Source organism: Papaver somniferum, chromosome 2 (genome assembly GCF_003573695.1).
Source record: "Papaver somniferum cultivar HN1 chromosome 2, ASM357369v1, whole genome shotgun sequence".
NCBI classification, from domain to species: domain Eukaryota; kingdom Viridiplantae; phylum Streptophyta; class Magnoliopsida; order Ranunculales; family Papaveraceae; genus Papaver; species Papaver somniferum.
Window position 1 is genome coordinate 14,569,481 of NC_039359.1, and position 17,148 is coordinate 14,586,628.

Below are 17,148 nucleotides of genomic sequence, written 5' to 3' on the forward strand. Positions count from 1 at the left end.
TTGAAGATGACCTCCCCCTATCCAGTTCCGGTCTCCCTTTAGCAGATGCCTTGGAAATGGGTCACCCCTTAGTAATTAGGTTACCCCTTATCCAAAGTGAGAGTCCGTATAGTAATTTTCTCCCACGAGCGCAAAAACCACTTTTTTAGCCAATTTCGATGCAAAAGCTTATTTTCCAAAAATATCTACGGGGACATAAAAAGCCATAATAAATATAAAATCGAGCACTAATAATATATACAATTGAGATTATATAAGACACAAAAATGTGTCTATCACCGGAGTCCATGTGTGTCAATGCCTCGTTGCTATAAAGTTACACACGCTGAAGCAATTTAAATTAATATTTTAAGCAGCAAAAACTTTTCATTTTCCTTTTTACCTCAGCTGTCTGATCAAAAAAAAAATAAAAATAAATAAACTTTTCATTTTCTCCGTCTTGCTTTTAATTTCCTTTCATTTACCTACTGCATCGGCTTTGTTTAAGAAATCCTAGGTTTACAGAGTCGGAGACTGTGAGCTTGAGGCAAACAGGTAAGCTAATCCTCTCTATCAGTATGACATGCATAAGGCTTGATGTGGTCTTCTTTTGTTCTTTAAATTAGCGATTATCATACCCATTTTCTTTCTTTATGGTTTGTTTTCCTACTTTTTACCGGATTATTTCATCATTTTGTGGGGGTTTACTCTGTAAATGCAACTTGACTTCTAGCTTAGGGTTGTTGAGGACCTCCTAACATAAACAGCACTAATTATACCGAGGATCTCAAAGGTTCCTAGACACATGAAATGGTTGAAATTGAGGAGTTATACAACTAAGTTTTATAAATTTGATTACAAATGTAAAGGGTGAGTCAAAGTTGTGTAGTGAAACTGTTGCTGTAGAAATTGCATGTATTTTTTATGGAGTTAGGCTGATCATGTTGACTACTGGTTAGGATTTTTTCAAGTTATGGAATATATCGACTGGTGGTTTATACTTAAAGTGAAGGTCTTAGGTTCAATTGCTGGAGTTTACCTGTTAAAAGGAAAATAATAAAGTCTTGTCACAACTGCAGATTAACATTTGTCGTACAAATATGTGTATGAATAGTGCGACAAATTGTATTTATTTCCCGAATTAATCTCAAATGCAGGGTTTCCAAATATGAAATTTAGGAGTATTACCTACACGGCTACACTTCATATCACCTATAATTCGATATTGAATCTTTTTGAATTTTGATGCGAGTTAACTCCTAAGTGTCCCGTAGACGGTGATGATAATAAGACATATTAAGATGGGTTTTGTTTGGTGATACCCTATACATTGATGTATACAGGCGCATCATATGGTTGTTGTCGAATCTAACTATATCTACTTTGTCCTCAACAAACTAGTTTTTAGTTACCTACATAAATTGCAGTTTCTTAAGAAAGAACCTTGAACAGTCAGTAACTTATATTTGAGGAAGCAGGTGTCTCTTATTTAATACGACTGTTTTGTTTTTTTGTTTTTTTTCTTTTGAAACATACAATTCCTTTTTTCTTAAGACTCATTCCTCCGATTTCACTAGTTAGATGGTTATTTAACTTATTGTTAATTAACTAGGTGAGTTTCATTGACAAGCGATTTTATCTTCCTATACTTGTGTGAGCTATGAAATATGTTTAGGTGTGAAATGGGTTAAAAAATGTTTTGGCAGTACTTAAAATTGAATACAAACGTTGGACATAATTTGAACGATCTGCCAAGAAAAGCTTTACTAGTGAATTATAGGCGGTATGTTTTTGCTGTGACCATTCAGAACAGTTATAAAGATGTAGGGTCCAAGTGAATAGTTGTTTTATAGGAAGACTTAGTGTTGCTTTTGTCTTTTAAGATTGAATTGCATATACCATGGATAACAGTTCCACAATAGGTTTATTTTTGATTAGAACACTTTTGTAGGAGAAGTCTTAGCTCTGTGATTTGGGTGTCTACTTATATCTGTTATCTCTTGGTTGACCCTTTTTTACTTGGTACTTGTTTGGTAAATCGCTTAAAAATGATCAGGATTGCATTTGCAGCAAATGTGCACACGCTTACTGTTATGCTTATGGAACTGTTCAATCTACTCCGACTTTTTACACATATGGCTTTTAAATCTGCCTTCTAACCGTGTTGTTGCTTGCCAATCCCTCATAAATCTGTAGAACTTGTTACTAAATTTTATGGATTATATAGATGGGGGAAGAAACGATTAAAGCTGCAGTATGGTATAATGGTAAAACTGTCAATCAAGATGGAAACAACCCACGTTATGTTGGTGGTATAGTGAAGTTCATCGATGTAGATCCAAATACAAAGGTGGAGGTGTTTCTTTGCACTGTTCGAGACATTTTTGGCATACCTGAAGCAGTTCCTATTACAATTAAATACCACATTTTCTTTTCTTCGGAGATATCCAAGCTTCTTGATATTACTCCTTACGAGTCGCTAAAGTTCATGCTCCAACCTGGTCTTATGCTACACCCTTTCTATGTCGAGGAGAATTTGGTTGAAGATGGCACTGGCACATACCCAAACATGCCGAGGTAAGATTTCTCATGGTATAGGTTTAACAACTGGCACCATTGCTTGCATGAGATTTTTGTCGTTATGTTCTAATACTTTTGAACTACAGGTGTAGCCGATCTGCTAGAAACTCCAACGCTATTCAGTCGCCTTCAACCGGAGTAGAAATGTAAGTCTATCAGAAATAATGACAGCTTTCATTTATTTATCAGTATGTTTGTAAAATTCGTCTTCTGTGGTTGCAGTTCTGTCAAGCCAAGTGCTCGTATACATGTTGATGGTTCTTTGAACCATGCACAAAACAGTTTCCAAGCTCCAGTGCCGAATCCCATTCCCGCGAGGTGATGTTACTTTAAATTAGTGGTCCTCTAAATAATGTCCTGATTGTCTAAACAGAGTATATATTGTAATTGACTCTTTGAATTTAGGCAGCCCAATAAACCAAGCGCGAGGGACCGAGACCAACCGGTCAGATCAGTAAAAGTTGGTGACAGTGTTGGAAGGACGTCTTCTACAAATAGCTTACAGGTAAAAATGACTTGGATAGTTAGTATTTGATATTTTAGCCGTCACATATTCTACCCCACAAGCAAATTAGGTGTCCACTGTCCAGTATGTCATTTTCTGCACATATACTTCAAATGTTGTTGTAGTCAATTTGGTGACTTGGTGACACTGACACTGGGCAGAGGCACCTTAAGATTAAAAGAGTAACTCGATAAGGAACTGGAAAAGGAACCATACCAGGTGCATGGTGAATAAGTTTAAAGCACTGAACCCAGCGCAGTTGGTGAAAGTTCGAGTGATATGGTGTCCTAAACTCCTAATAATAGAGTAGAGATTGTTTATTTAAGTCTGGCGGTGTCACACCGTAACCCTGTAATTGGTCTCATATCATAGGACCAAACATATAGGAAGAGAGAGACACCTTACTGCTACCTCCTCTTCTTCTTCATGAACTGTTCTAACGAAAGTTGACCAAGCATTAAGAAGTCCATCTAATTTATTGAGCATTTTTACCATGAAACTGATTGTGCTGCTGATCTCCTAGCATGTTATCATCCCACAGAATAGCTCAAAATGGACTTAGTTCTTCCGCGCAAGATTTGAAGTTCGTTATGTTTGTGGATAGATCTGTTTGAGATCTCACTTATTCGGTTGGGCCTTCTTAACCCTTCTTGCCTGTCCAAAAGAAAAAAGAGCACTAAGAGTCCTTTTAAAAAGTGATAATAGGCTGTAGATTCCCAAGTCGTATGCATAAAATATTTTTATCTAGTTGTTACATGTAAGTAAATTCCGTCGATGACACATATTTTGGCATCACATTCTTGAAACGAAATGTCAGATTTATTTTATTCTTGTCAGACTTACAGACAGTTTTTAATTAATATTTACAGTTCGTACATTAGTAATTGTCTTATTACTGCTTGTGTAGTTTTAGTTGTGATCTTGATTGTTTAATATTTGGTTTTAGCTTAATTTGTGCTTGTTTTCTAATTGTTTCAAATACATACAGATACGGATATTTATCAAGTCACTTTGTGGTCTGGTAAAAACTTTAGATGTTGAGAGAACTGAAACTGTTGAGAGCATAAAGGAAAGGATTCGCAAAACAGAAGGCACTGCAGTCAAGGATATAAGACTAATCTATCAAGGTAAGCAGCTCGAAGATGATCGTGCCTTAGCAGATTATCGCATTACCGACGGAACTACTATCCATATAGTGCAGTGCCTGAGGGGATGTTAATTAGGTATCAAGTATACTGCTTTGGTACTTGCATTATATACTGCTTCATTTGAAGGGATGTTAATTGGTTTCTAGAATATATGTTTAAATGGACGTTAATTAGTATCTTGAATTTGTATACGTTGAATTCATGCACGATTAATGAGACTGCAGATCGAGACAAGATTAAGTGAAGACAGAATTAGGATACTTTTGCTGTCAGTATGCATAAGGTATTGGACGTCTGCACATAACCTGCCACAGCAGTGGCAAACTACCAAACAAGTTGGCCATGTTTTACTGCCAGAGCAGTGGCAAACTGCAACAACGTACTACCAAGCAAGTTGGCGTGTACCCACAGCGCAGGTCTTGTGTACAATCCGAGTCTTATGTAAACTCCGAGTCTTGTGTACACCGTTATGGTAGCTCTAACTTTCCTGTATTATCTCCATTAGTTGCTTTAGATCCTAGGAATTTGCTGTGATATATTCACTATATTTGTAAACATATATATACTCAATAAAAGATGATAGTCGACACATTGGTGAAAACTATTCCATATACAAACTTTCCATATACAAGTTTTGTATTCTAAGATGGTATCCTTGTAGATCCTAGGAACCTTAATATCAAATCTTCCGCTTCATCTCTGTCCTTATTTTCTCTTCATTCACAATGACTGCATCCGATCATTCATCCCCAAACTCTCCAGCTCACAACTCTTCCGGAAATCCCACACAAACCAATGAAACCCACATCAATCCTTCAGGAAATCCTAGAACCCTAGACCCTTACATAATTCATCCTAGTGATAACCCTGCAACAGTGTTGTCTTCTCCTCTTTTGCAAGGGGATAATTATGGTTCCTGGGTGAGAGGAATCACAAAATCCCTGAATGCTAAGGGTAAGCTTGGTTTTGTTGATGGTTCTCTCCCTCCCCCAACAGATGCGTTGCAGTTTCAATGTTGGAAGAGATGTGACGACCTTGTAGGCAGTTGGCTTCTAAACTCCTGCCAACCAGACATCAGGGCTAGCTGTTTATACGCCCCCAATTCTCATGCTATCTGGAAGGATTTACAGGTGAGGTTTTGTGTTTCCAATGCTCCGATTCTTTTCCGTTTAAAGTCCTCTATTGCTTCCATCAAACAGGAATCCATGCCTGTTTCTCTCTACTATACAAAAATCAAGACACTGTGGGATCAATATGATTCCCTGGTTGCTTCTACTGAAGCTTGTATTTGTGGTGCTGGAAAGCACATGATTGAGAGACTTGAAAGGGAGCGTGCCATGGAGTTTCTGCAGGGTCTGCACGACAGGTTTTCTAACCTTCGCAGCCAAATCCTAACCATGGACCCTTTCCCCACTGCACTCCGTATTTTCAACCTTGTTCAGCAAGAGGAAGAACAACAAAACATCACTGCTGCTCCTCTTCCAACAGTTGATGCTGCTGCTCTCAGTTCCAATCGTCACTTCTCCTCCAGTTCTCGACCTCCAGCGAACCAGAATAAACGTCAGCGTCCATTCTGTGACTATTGTAACAGACTTGGTCATGTCAGAGACAAGTGTTATCGACTTCATGGTTTTCCTGCCAGCACCAGTAGCTCTCCATCTCCGGCTAACAACAATATGCATCTCACTGCAGCAACTGCAGTTACACCAGCTGATGCGTCTGCCATTCCGCATGCTCTTCCGACGCTGTCTGCTGACCAATATGCACGTATTTTGGCCTTAATCAACCCTGCGCCAGAATCTGCACAGCTTGAACCTCGTGCCAATTTCGTAGGTATCTCTTTATCAATCTCCTTTTCCGATCCTTGGTTTGTGGACAGTGGTGCCACACACCACATCTGTAACTCATTGCATTATTTTCATTCCTATATGCCTGTTAAATCACTGATTCAAATGCAACTACCGGATGGATCATTCTCCGTTGTTAAGCATATTGGCGAAGTTGTTTTCTCGCCTACCCTTAAACTGTCAAATGTGCATCATATCCCTAATTTCAAATTCAATCTTATTTCTGTGAGTCAGTTAACTCGCCAAACTAATTGTGTCGCTTATTTCTTCGACAATGTCTGCTTCTTTCAGGACCGTGTCACGAAAACAATGATTGGTCAGGCTGATTTTATCTCTGGTATCTATCATCTCCAAGTTCATCCTCAGCAATCTTCCAATACAATCTTATGTAAGAAAGCGTCTGCCGATGTTTGGCATTGCAGGCTAGGTCATCCTAGCCCAGACCATCTCAAATTTCTTTGTCGTAATTTTGATTATATTAAATCTAATTCTACTCACTTCTGTGATGTATGTCCATTGGCAAAACAAAGTCGTTTATCTTTTAATAAAGTTTCATTGTCTTCGAAACGCTGTTTTGAACTTATTCATTGCGATATATGGGGTCCTTTTATGACACCTTCACCTCACAGGTGCTAAATATTTTCTCACCATAGTCGATGATTTTTCACGCTGTACGTGGATTTATCTCATGCACACCAAAAGTGAAACTTTTAAATTTATTAAGTATTTTTTTAATTTTGTTATTACCCAATATTCTAACAAAATTAATCAAATCTCCACTCGTATTCAAATTCCATTTCTTTCATCCTTGCAAAAACTGCAATCTGATAATGGCTCGGAGTTTTTATCCCGAGAAATACAAACATGGTTTCGAGACCATGGTATTCATCATCAACGGAGTTGTGTTTCCACACCTCAACAGAATGGTGTTGTGAAATGTAAACACCGTCATCTCCTTAGCATAGCCCGTGCTCTACGTTTTCAATCCCATTTACCAATCACTTATTGGGGTGAATGTTTACTTACAGCATGCTATCTTATTAATAAAATGCCTACTCCTGTTTTGCAACATAAAACTCCACATTAGGTTCTCCTTGGTATTGTCCCTAATTATCGACATCTACGTATTTTTGGTTGTTTATGTTATGCTCGGAACACAAAAATCACTTCTAAATTTGATCCTCGAGCTAAGCCTGGTATATTTCTGGGATATCCTTATAATCACAAAGGTTACATTATTTTGGATCTTCTAACAAAGACAACATTTGTATCCAGAGATGTTATTTTTCATGAGCATATATTTCCTTTCAAAGATGCTAAGTTAACATCTGACAATGTTATTGTCCCCTCTATAGATTCTGATTTTTTCTATGAGGAATCTAGGTCTGATGTTCTACCAGACCCTGTGATAGATATATCATCTCCTAGCTTCTCACCTCCTTTGCAGGATGCTAACTCTGGTTCATTCATAGAAGCTCCAAGTGACGCTACCTCTCATGTGGCTGACTCTATACCCAGTTCTCCGGGCGTAATTCCTGATGCCATAGTTTCTTCTCACCCTATTCCTACTACTGACAATATTTTACGCAGATCCACCAGGGAACATCATCTCCCTTCTCACTTGAAAGATTACATTTGCTCTGTTAACAAAGGTACATCCCACTCTCTATATCCTCTTACAAATTATATTTCTTTTGATAAATTCACTCCGCAACATCGTGCTTTTCTCTCTTCTGTTATTACCAATGATGAACCACGATCATTTACGGAGGCCATTAAAATTCCAGAGTGGCGTGATTCCATACTTCGAGAGCATACTGCTCTAAAAGATAATGATACCTTTACTATAACTACTCTTCCCCCTGGAAAATCTGCCATTGGTTGTAAATGGGTATTCAAAATTAAATATAAACCGAATGGTGACATTGAGCGTCGTAAGGCATGCCTGGTTGCAAAAGGATACACACAACAGGAAGGTATTGACTACCATGACACTTTTGCTCCTGTTGCTAAATTGGTCACTGTTCGTGTTTTATTGTCTATTGCTGCCATTTTCAATTGGCCTCTACACCAACTAGATGTCAATAATGCTTTTCTACAAGGCGATCTTCATGAAGAAATTTATATGAAACTACCTCCTGGTTTTCAGAAAAAGGGAGATACTCGTGTTTATAAACTCAATAAATCTCTATATGGTCTTAAGCAAGCATCTCGTCAATGGTTTGCTAAATTTTCTACTGCATTACTTGAGGAAGGTTTTATACAGTCACGTGCTGATTATTCGCTTTTTCTTTTTCACAAAGGCGCAGTTTCTATTTATGTTTTGGTTTATGTCGACGATATCATTATTACAGGTAATAATACCTTTGCCATCCAAGATCTTAAACATAAACTGGAAGCAAAATTCTCGCTCAAAAACCTTGGACGTCTGCAATACTTTCTAGGCATTGAAGTTTCTCGTTCTCCAAAAGGTATTTTTCTTGGACAACGTAAGTATATTCTAGACATTGTTCAGGATTATGGTCTCTTGGGAGCTAAACCTGTTGCTTCTCCTATGGAACAACATCTTAAATTATTACCAGACTCAGGAAATCCTCTACCTGATCCGAGTATTTATCGGCGCTTAATTGGTCGACTACTCTACCTTCAGGTAACTCGTCCTGATATCACTTATTCTGTGAATTATTTAAGTCAATTTCTGCAGCAGCCTTGTTCTGGTCACTTGGATGCTGCTTATCGTGTGGTCCGTTATCTCAAAGGTACTGTTAGTCATGGCATATTTCTCTCTGCCACCAGCTCTTTGTCACTCGCTGGTTACACTGATTCGGATTGGGCAGGTTTTCCAATTACTCGTCGTTCCACGGCAGGATATTTCACCATGCTGGGCGATAGTCCTCTCTCTTGGAAATCCAAGAAGCAATCCACTATTTCTCTCTCTTCTGCTGAGGCAGAATATCGCGCTTTAGCCAGGGTAACTTCTGAGTTACAATGGTTACATTATTTATTCACTGATCTTCGTGTTACCATTCCGAAGCCAATTCCATTCTATTGTGACAACCAGGCTGCTATCCACATTTCTGAAAATCCGGTGTTTCACGAACGCACTAAACATATCGAAATCGATTGTTATTTTGTTCGTGAAAAATTGATGTCTGGTCTTATAAAACCAACCTATATTCCATCTGTAGCTCAATTGGCTGATCTCTTCACTAAACCGCTTGGTGTGGATCACTTCAAACGTCTTGTCAGCAAGTTGGGCGTTCGGCCTCATAATCCTCCCACTCCAACTTGAGGGGGGGTATTGGACGTCTGCACATAACCTGCCACAGCAGTGGCAAACTACCAAACAAGTTGGCCATGTTTTACTGCCAGATCAGTGGCAAACTGCAACAACGTACTACCAAGCAAGTTGGCGTGTACCCACAGCGCAGGTCTTGTGTACAATCCGAGTCTTATGTAAACTCCGAGTCTTGTGTACACCGTTATGGTAGCTCTAACTTTCCTGTATTATCTCCATTAGTTGCTTTAGATCCTAGGAATTTGCTGTGATATATTCACTATATTTGTAAACATATATATACTCAATAAAAGATGATAGTCGACACATTGGTGAAAACTATTCCATATACAAACTTTCCATATACAAGTTTTGTATTCTAAGATAAGGATACATTAAATTTTAGTGTGTACTTCTTTGTTTCGACATGGCAACTGAAGATTTTACTGCTGATCTGAAAACCCAGTGAATGGTTTACAAACATTTCAGTTGCGAGCCATCATAGTTGTGACAATTCATGTTTTCCTACGTGCACAGAATTAGCTATTCGTTCTTTTTGTTTCAAATTGTCGGGAATTATCTATTTCCTGCATAAATGGTTCGTATTTGCTACCAAACTTACAGCGCCCCACCATGGTAAGCAGCGCGAGAAAAAACTCAACAGCAGGACTCACATGGGAATGCTGGATCCTACGGCTGTTCGAGTGGATTCATCATTCCCATGGGCGGTTCACCAATTCCATACCAGGGATGAGTTTTTTTTTGAATGACTTTTTGGGGACCGGTCCATTTTTTAGGGGACCTTTTTTTCATTTTGAGTTGGATCACCATGAAGTCAATCAAAATGAGTAGTGTCACTATGAGTTTCAAATATGTCAGTTATTAAGTTTTGAGACTAAGTCTGATTACTTTAGGATAGAACCGACACATTTGCTTAAGAATGATCACCATTTTCATCATGGTCAACCGTGTAAGCCAAATATGATTGACTTGGAGGATCCACAATTATTCTTTTTTTATTTTGCTAAAAAACACACCGATATATTAAGAAAGCAGAGAGTTACAGATTTCATTTAGGTTCTCCTTCCTAATAAGAGAGTTCAAAAAAGAAGGAATAGAGACCCAAAGACCTTTAAGACCAAGTTTCCTACTCCGACGTGCAAGCCGGTTTACTAGTTGATTTTTCACACGCTTTATATACATAATCTTAAACGACACTGAACTAGAAATAAAACTCCGACAATTCTCAACAAGAGATCACTGCTTCGCCAAGCAATATTAGTGTTGAAATCATTACTAAACTGCACAAGCTGAAAACAGTCACTGACAAAGACGACTCTGGTAAGATGCATCTCTTCTGCCCAAGAGATGGCCAAAATTAGAGCAGCAGCTTCAGCACCTACTGCATCTGACATCAAACCATAGTCCGTACGACAACTTCTTACATTTCCTGCAGTGTCACACCAAACAATACCCAAACCCATATTATAATCTTTAAAAGAACCATCAATAAACATAAAATAATCCACATCAGTAATAGGGATCGCGTTAACCACGGTAGGAGGAACAATTGAAGGAGAATTAGGAGAAATGTAAGTATTAATCATTCTCTTTGTATCCAGAATGATCTTATTCAGATCAAAAGAGGCATTCTTGAAAATCACTTCACATCTGATCTTCCAAACACACCATAAGACTATGGTACCAATGCTAGGCCAAGAAAAATTATAAGGGGAAGCACCTAAAGCAGAATCATGCTAGTAAAGAAAGACCAAAGGATCCACAATTATTCAGGTTATTATTATGTGTTTCTAAGTTTTTAGTTGAGTTTTTCCAGACTTTATAACCTGAACATTCGGATCGTACCTATGAGGAAATCCAACCCAAAGAGATTTATCTAGACCATTTATAGAGTCTGAACCTGAAACACAACTAGATATAGTGGACTTAAACAAAATACTAGATAAGGTTATAACTTATAAGGTTGTGCTCGGTCTGTTCATTCTCTTGGCCTGTTGTTGTTTCCTTTTACTTGTGTCAGCTATATTTGGTTTTGATGATCCACATGTGTTCCGACTATTACTATATGATTCTATGAGGTAACTAATCCTTTCTTAGTTTCACTGGAGACTTTAAACTTAACACTTCTTAGGAGTGTTGATGGTGGATTTTTGACGAAGTTTAGATTCGTAAAATCACATCAAAAATATGTATCTTTGACCACATCGGAAGCATAAAAGATTTTATGTACATAATAAGCTATAAAAAACCAAGGTGACACTAGTTGAGCTGTAAAAACACTAGCCATATTATTTGGGACACATAAAAACCATATCATGTAAAATTGACACAAAAACTCCATTTCTATTTAAAATATTTAAATTTAGTTTTTATTAATTTTGATAATCTCAATCCTACCCTTTACTGTATACTCCCTCCGTTTCTAAAAAAATAGGCTTGTTTGGTTTTCACAAAAATTAAGAAAACCAATCATTGTAGCCACTTTTTCATGTTTTTTCCTAATCTATCATTGGTTCCCACTCATTTGATATAAGAGAAAGGAGAGAGAGAGAGAAATTGTAGCGCCCCCTAAGCTAGCAGCTGACTAATCCAAGAGATTAACTAAAAAAAGAGGCACTAAAATCTAAATCATTTATTTAAACATTCAATTAAGAAATCTGCTACAAAACTTAACCAAAAACTAGCCCCGCTCAGAAATATATATACAAGAAACTCTTCTCAAATGATACATATACAATAGTCATTTGGTTTTCGAATATAACAAACATAGCCGAAATAATCTAACAATCGGACTCAACTCCTCGAAGCTTTCGCTGCGCAACTCTGATCTGTCTCTGAAACTGAAAATGGGAATGGGTGAGCACATCATCCCTAAAAGGGGTGCCCACAGGAATAACATTCAACTTTAAAGAAATCATGAGCAAGATTTAGAAAACAATACATGCTTTCCCAAACATTAAAAGTGACCAAGTCACTGTAACAAACAAACATGTAAATGGACAAACTCCTTCTTCAAACAATGTAAACTATGGTTGTGCAATTCCGAACTCGCAAATCTACACCTAATCGTAAGTATTGATGTCGACAATTCCGAACTCGCAAACGGCCGACCAATATATCATAAAATCTCTAGGTATAAAAGTGAAGGAGCTTAACGTATATACCACAGGTGGAAATTCTTATTTCCCATAACAATTCATGACGACAACAAAACATTACAAGTTCTTTCCAATCCATGGAAAGATCAAAAGAATCAACAGAACTATCAAAATACAAACTAAACAAAGCATGGAATGCACAGATAGTAAATACATGAGTTTGTAAAACATAAACTTTTGTAAAAGAAACAACGATGGTTTCAGAAGAGTTAAATGTATTCCCACCTCTTTTGATGACAAGCCACGCCTACCTCGAGATCCACGATCCACTGGTTCATCCTTTGAATCGATCGTTGTTAATACAGACTAATTGTTAATCACACAAGCACACTAAGAATTTAGCCAATAGGCTCATACAAGGTTCATAACATAATATCGTACAAGTCTCTTAATAACCTCTTGACCGGTCTAATAGCGTTGACGTGCTTCAGGGTCCTTACATTCTCCCCACCTTATAACATTTTCGTCCTTGAAAATTGCATTGTCCTTCTGGTCTTCAAAACTCCCCACCTTATAGAGAAATACTATCTCTCAACTAATTGTAAATACTGCTCATACTTATAAACGCGCGGAAACTAACTCATTTCAAATGAGTTCAAAACAACAAGAAATGAAACACACACCTATATGGTTTTTCTACAACTAAAATTTGTGGCTCTAGGTTCAACTTATGATGATTTAAATTCTATCAAATAAGGAAGTCTACTTTTTCTTAAATTGATTTCTATTTTATAAGATATCTGTCTCTAACTTTAAGGAAAAATCCTACGAATTTTTCTAAGTGAACTCACATCTATTGGTTCCCTAAATTAAATTAAAGCATACTTCTATAATCGGTCATCTCTGCATGCAGTTGCCCTGTCAAGGTTGGCCAGTCCCAACAATGCCTTCCTACGGACAGAGAAAACACAACCTTCACTATTCCCCAGAGCTGGATTAACTAATTATTAGTTTATTAAGATTAATTAGTCTCTAAACTTTTATCGTAACTGGTGTAAGTCTGATAAATTTACTTCGTAAAATATACATCATTTTAAGCAATTTAGTCATCTGAATTTATTTATTTTAATTTTAGTTACCGTTATTGTTATTTATTTATTTTATCATTATCATTATAAGTAATCCAAATTCGATTCGCGTCAATTTATAATATCTGATATTTTAACTTTAGTGTGATACCATATATATATATATATATATATTTTCAAATATTATCTATTATAAATTTGCTACTAATTTAATTACTCGAATGCTTTTATCAACTGTGTTATTATTCTCATTATTCTTGAGTTAATATTTAGGTTGGTACACTAAGTCTTAATCTTTTAAATATAATTCTACATTCACGTAAAGATTGATATAACAGATTTTATTTATTCATATTGAATCTGTATACTATATCTTGTTAATGATTGGGGTTGGTAATTTAATATGGTTTAAGCTTGAGTCTGCATAAAATTAAAATATATCTTAATAGTCTTTAGATCTTGCTATTAATGTAAAGTATCCTATTAATGTACGAATTTATTTTCATTTAATTCTAATATTACACTAAGTATCTGAATACTATTTTTTTTTGAAACATCTGAATACTATTATTATTACTTCATGTATATTTGTTTCATTTTAAAGATTTAGTGAATCACTTGTTAGATTAAAATAATTTTGGTCCAAAATTACTTACAAGTTGAGTCTTTCTATTTTATACATTATATCCTCACCTTTTTTTACGTCTAATGTCTAATACGTATTATATCAACTATCTAGTCTAGACGCAAAACATATATCTCTAATTTGTAATTAGTTTAATTTACAAAATTAATCGTAAATAAGCGCTATCAAATTTCCGTAATTATTTACTCATAATAATTATTTTTTTATCGTTATATGTCTTCAATAAGATTTTAGTTAAGTTATGTTCAATATGATATTAATTGATAAATGCTATTCGTTACTTTATTAAATTATTATTATTATTATCGTCATATATTATTATTATATATTTTATTATGACATTGATGGCTTAACTATTATAACTTGTGTAATTATAATTTGTAATTATTATTATCATTATCCTAAAAATATTATTAACATTTATGTAATTATAATTTGTTTAGTCTTCATATCAGTCAATGTGTTCAGTAAGTTTCTATGTGATTTACAATAATACTAATCTCACTGTTTTATCGTACTAAATTGTCTACGTATTCATACTTTTTAGATTATTTACTCTCAAATCCTTATTAGCTAAAGTTATTGGTGTACCCTACAATTTTTACTTCATTACATAAACAAACAATCAATCAAACAAATCAATCAATCAATCAATTATTTTTTTAATTATTGATAGCTTTTAGTGATTTTAAGATTTATCTCAGAAACCAACCCAGTTCTAAACTAACCTATTTCACTAACTGGCACTGGCTATTCTATCTTTTCCCATGTAAGATCTAATAGTGAGCTTTGATACCAACTTTATAACGCCCCCTAAGCTAGCAGCTGACTAATCCAAGAGATTAAATAAAAAAAGAGGCACTAAAATCTAAATCATTTATTTAAACATCCAATTAAGAAATCTGTTACAAAAATTAATCCAAAATTAGCCCCTCTCAGAAACATATATACAAGAAATTGTTCTCAAATGATACATATACAATAGTCATTTGGTTTTCGAATATAATATGCAACATAATAAACATAGCCGAAATAATCTAACAATCGGACTCAACTCCTTGAAGCTTTCGCTGCGCAACTCTGATCTGTCTCTGAAACTGAAAGTGGGAATGGGTGAGCACATCATCCCTAAAAGGGGTGCCCAGTAGGAATAACATTCAACTTTAAAGAAATCATGAGCAAGACTTGGAAAACAAAACATGCTTTCCCGAACATTAAAAGTGACCAAGTCACTGTAACAAACAAACATGTATATGGACAAACTCCTTCTTCAAACAATGTAAACTATGGTTGTGCAATTCCGAACTCGCAAATCCACACCTAATCGTAAGTATTGATGTCGACAATTCCGAACTCGCAAACTACCGACCAATATATCATAAAATCTCTAGGTATAAAAGTGAAGGAGCGTAACGTATATACCACAGGTGGAAATTCTTATTTCCCATAACAATTCATGACGACAACAAAAAATTACAAGTCCTTTCCAATCCATGGAAAGATCAAAAGAATCAACAGAACTATCAAAATACAAACTAAACAAAGCATGGAATGCACAGACACTAAATACATGAGTTTGTAAAACATAAACTTTTGTAAAAGAAACAACAATGGTTTCAAAAGAGTTAAATGTATTTCCACCTCTTTTGATGACAAACCACGCCTACCTCGAGATCCACGATCCACTGGTTCATCCTTTGAATCGATCGTTGTTAATACAGACTAACTGTTAATCACACAAGCACACTAAGAATTTAGACAATAGGCTCATACAAGGTTCATAACATAATATCATACAAGTCTCTTAATCACCTCTTGACCGGTCTAATAGCGTTGACGTGCTTCAGGGTCCTTACAGAAATGGTCCCCTTTTTATATAAGAGAGAAAAGGGAGAGAGAGAAGTGGTCCCTCTATGAGTATACTAGTAAAATCATAACATTTGACTTTCCACATATGGAAACAAGCCTATTTTTTTTACATACCCAAATAAAGAAACAAGCTTATTTCTTAGAAACGGAGGGAGTATATCCTTATCGATCCTTCTTCTCCTCTCGTTTAATAGTTTCATTTCTTTTTTTTTCTCCCCTGCCACCACCAGCAACTCCTCTGATCGCAGCACCACCACTAAGCCACTGTAACTTCCAGATTTGCCACGATCACCTCTGCCTCTTCCTGTCCTCCCTCACCAATACTTCTTTTTGTTTTTTTCCTACTACAATTTCAGATCGCCACCAACATCACCTCCGCCGCCACCAAACCCACTACGATGTTCAGATCTGACATCAACAACACCTCCATCTCTTCCTTCCCCACCGTCATCACTAGAAGCACCTCATCTTTCTACTCTGACAGCAACACCAAAATTCGCGGATATACATAGAAGAACTTCAATTATTTCGTTGATTATAAAAACAAAATTCGGAATTAGGCTTTAGATTTGATTAATAGTGGTGAAGTTGATGATGATGATGGTGAATATGATGATGAAAGTGAGGTGGAGATTGGTGAGGATTCGCTGAATCAGTTTGGTGATGATGAAACTGTTCAGGTAATTTTGGTTTTTATTAGATCTTTGTTTATCGAAATTTTGTTCAATTTAAGAAAATTTTAGTATTGAATTGTGAGTTTTTGTTGATCTTTTTTTCTTTTTAATTGCATAATCTATGAGTTTAAATTGATGAATTGAAGGTTTGGTGTTGAAATAATTTGGGGGACTTGAGAAATAAATTGGATGTCATAGACTTTTGGAAGTTGTTTGCCTTTTTGGTAATTTCTATTCATGTTCAGGTCTTAAATTCTCAAAACCTGAATTGCAATTCTGAAGACTTGAGAGCTTTGGATGATTTCTCTAGCGGTTTGGAATCTCATATTAGCGCATAGGGTCAGAATTCAAACTGCTGTAATTGGGTTGGCGTTCTGGTTCTAGTATATGGGACAAGAGGGTTGTGGGTTTGGAGC

General features: G+C 36.1%; 1 protein-coding gene across 2 annotated transcripts; it reads left to right on the forward strand.

Annotated features, from left to right (window-relative positions):
• Positions 1-377: 377 nt before the first annotated feature.
• LOC113346971 lies at positions 378-4,813 on the forward strand. 2 transcript variants are annotated; one of them, XM_026590533.1, is made up of 6 exons: positions 378-534; positions 2,207-2,556; positions 2,646-2,705; positions 2,782-2,877; positions 2,965-3,064; positions 4,053-4,813. In XM_026590533.1, the coding sequence occupies exons 2-6, from the start codon at positions 2,207-2,209 to the stop codon at positions 4,281-4,283; spliced, it is 837 nt and encodes a 278-aa protein (XP_026446318.1). In that variant the 5' UTR covers positions 378-534; the 3' UTR covers positions 4,284-4,813. The 2 variants fall into 2 exon arrangements, with proteins under 2 accessions (XP_026446318.1, XP_026446319.1); XM_026590534.1 differs by having other exon boundaries at positions 379-534; positions 2,176-2,556.
• Positions 4,814-17,148: the final 12,335 nt, after the last annotated feature.

What these genes read in the sequence shown, in the direction of transcription:
- LOC113346971 (XM_026590533.1), top strand. Translation starts at nt 2,207, where the DNA reads ATGGGGGAAGAAACGATTAAAGCTGCAGTATGGTATAATGGTAAAACT. An exon ending in CCTTCAACCGGAGTAGAAAT is followed by an intron (nt 2,706 to 2,781) that starts GTAAGTCTATCA and finishes CTGTGGTTGCAG; the next exon opens with TTCTGTCAAGCCAAGTGCTC. An exon ending in CTTCTACAAATAGCTTACAG is followed by an intron (nt 3,065 to 4,052) that starts GTAAAAATGACT and finishes AAATACATACAG; the next exon opens with ATACGGATATTTATCAAGTC.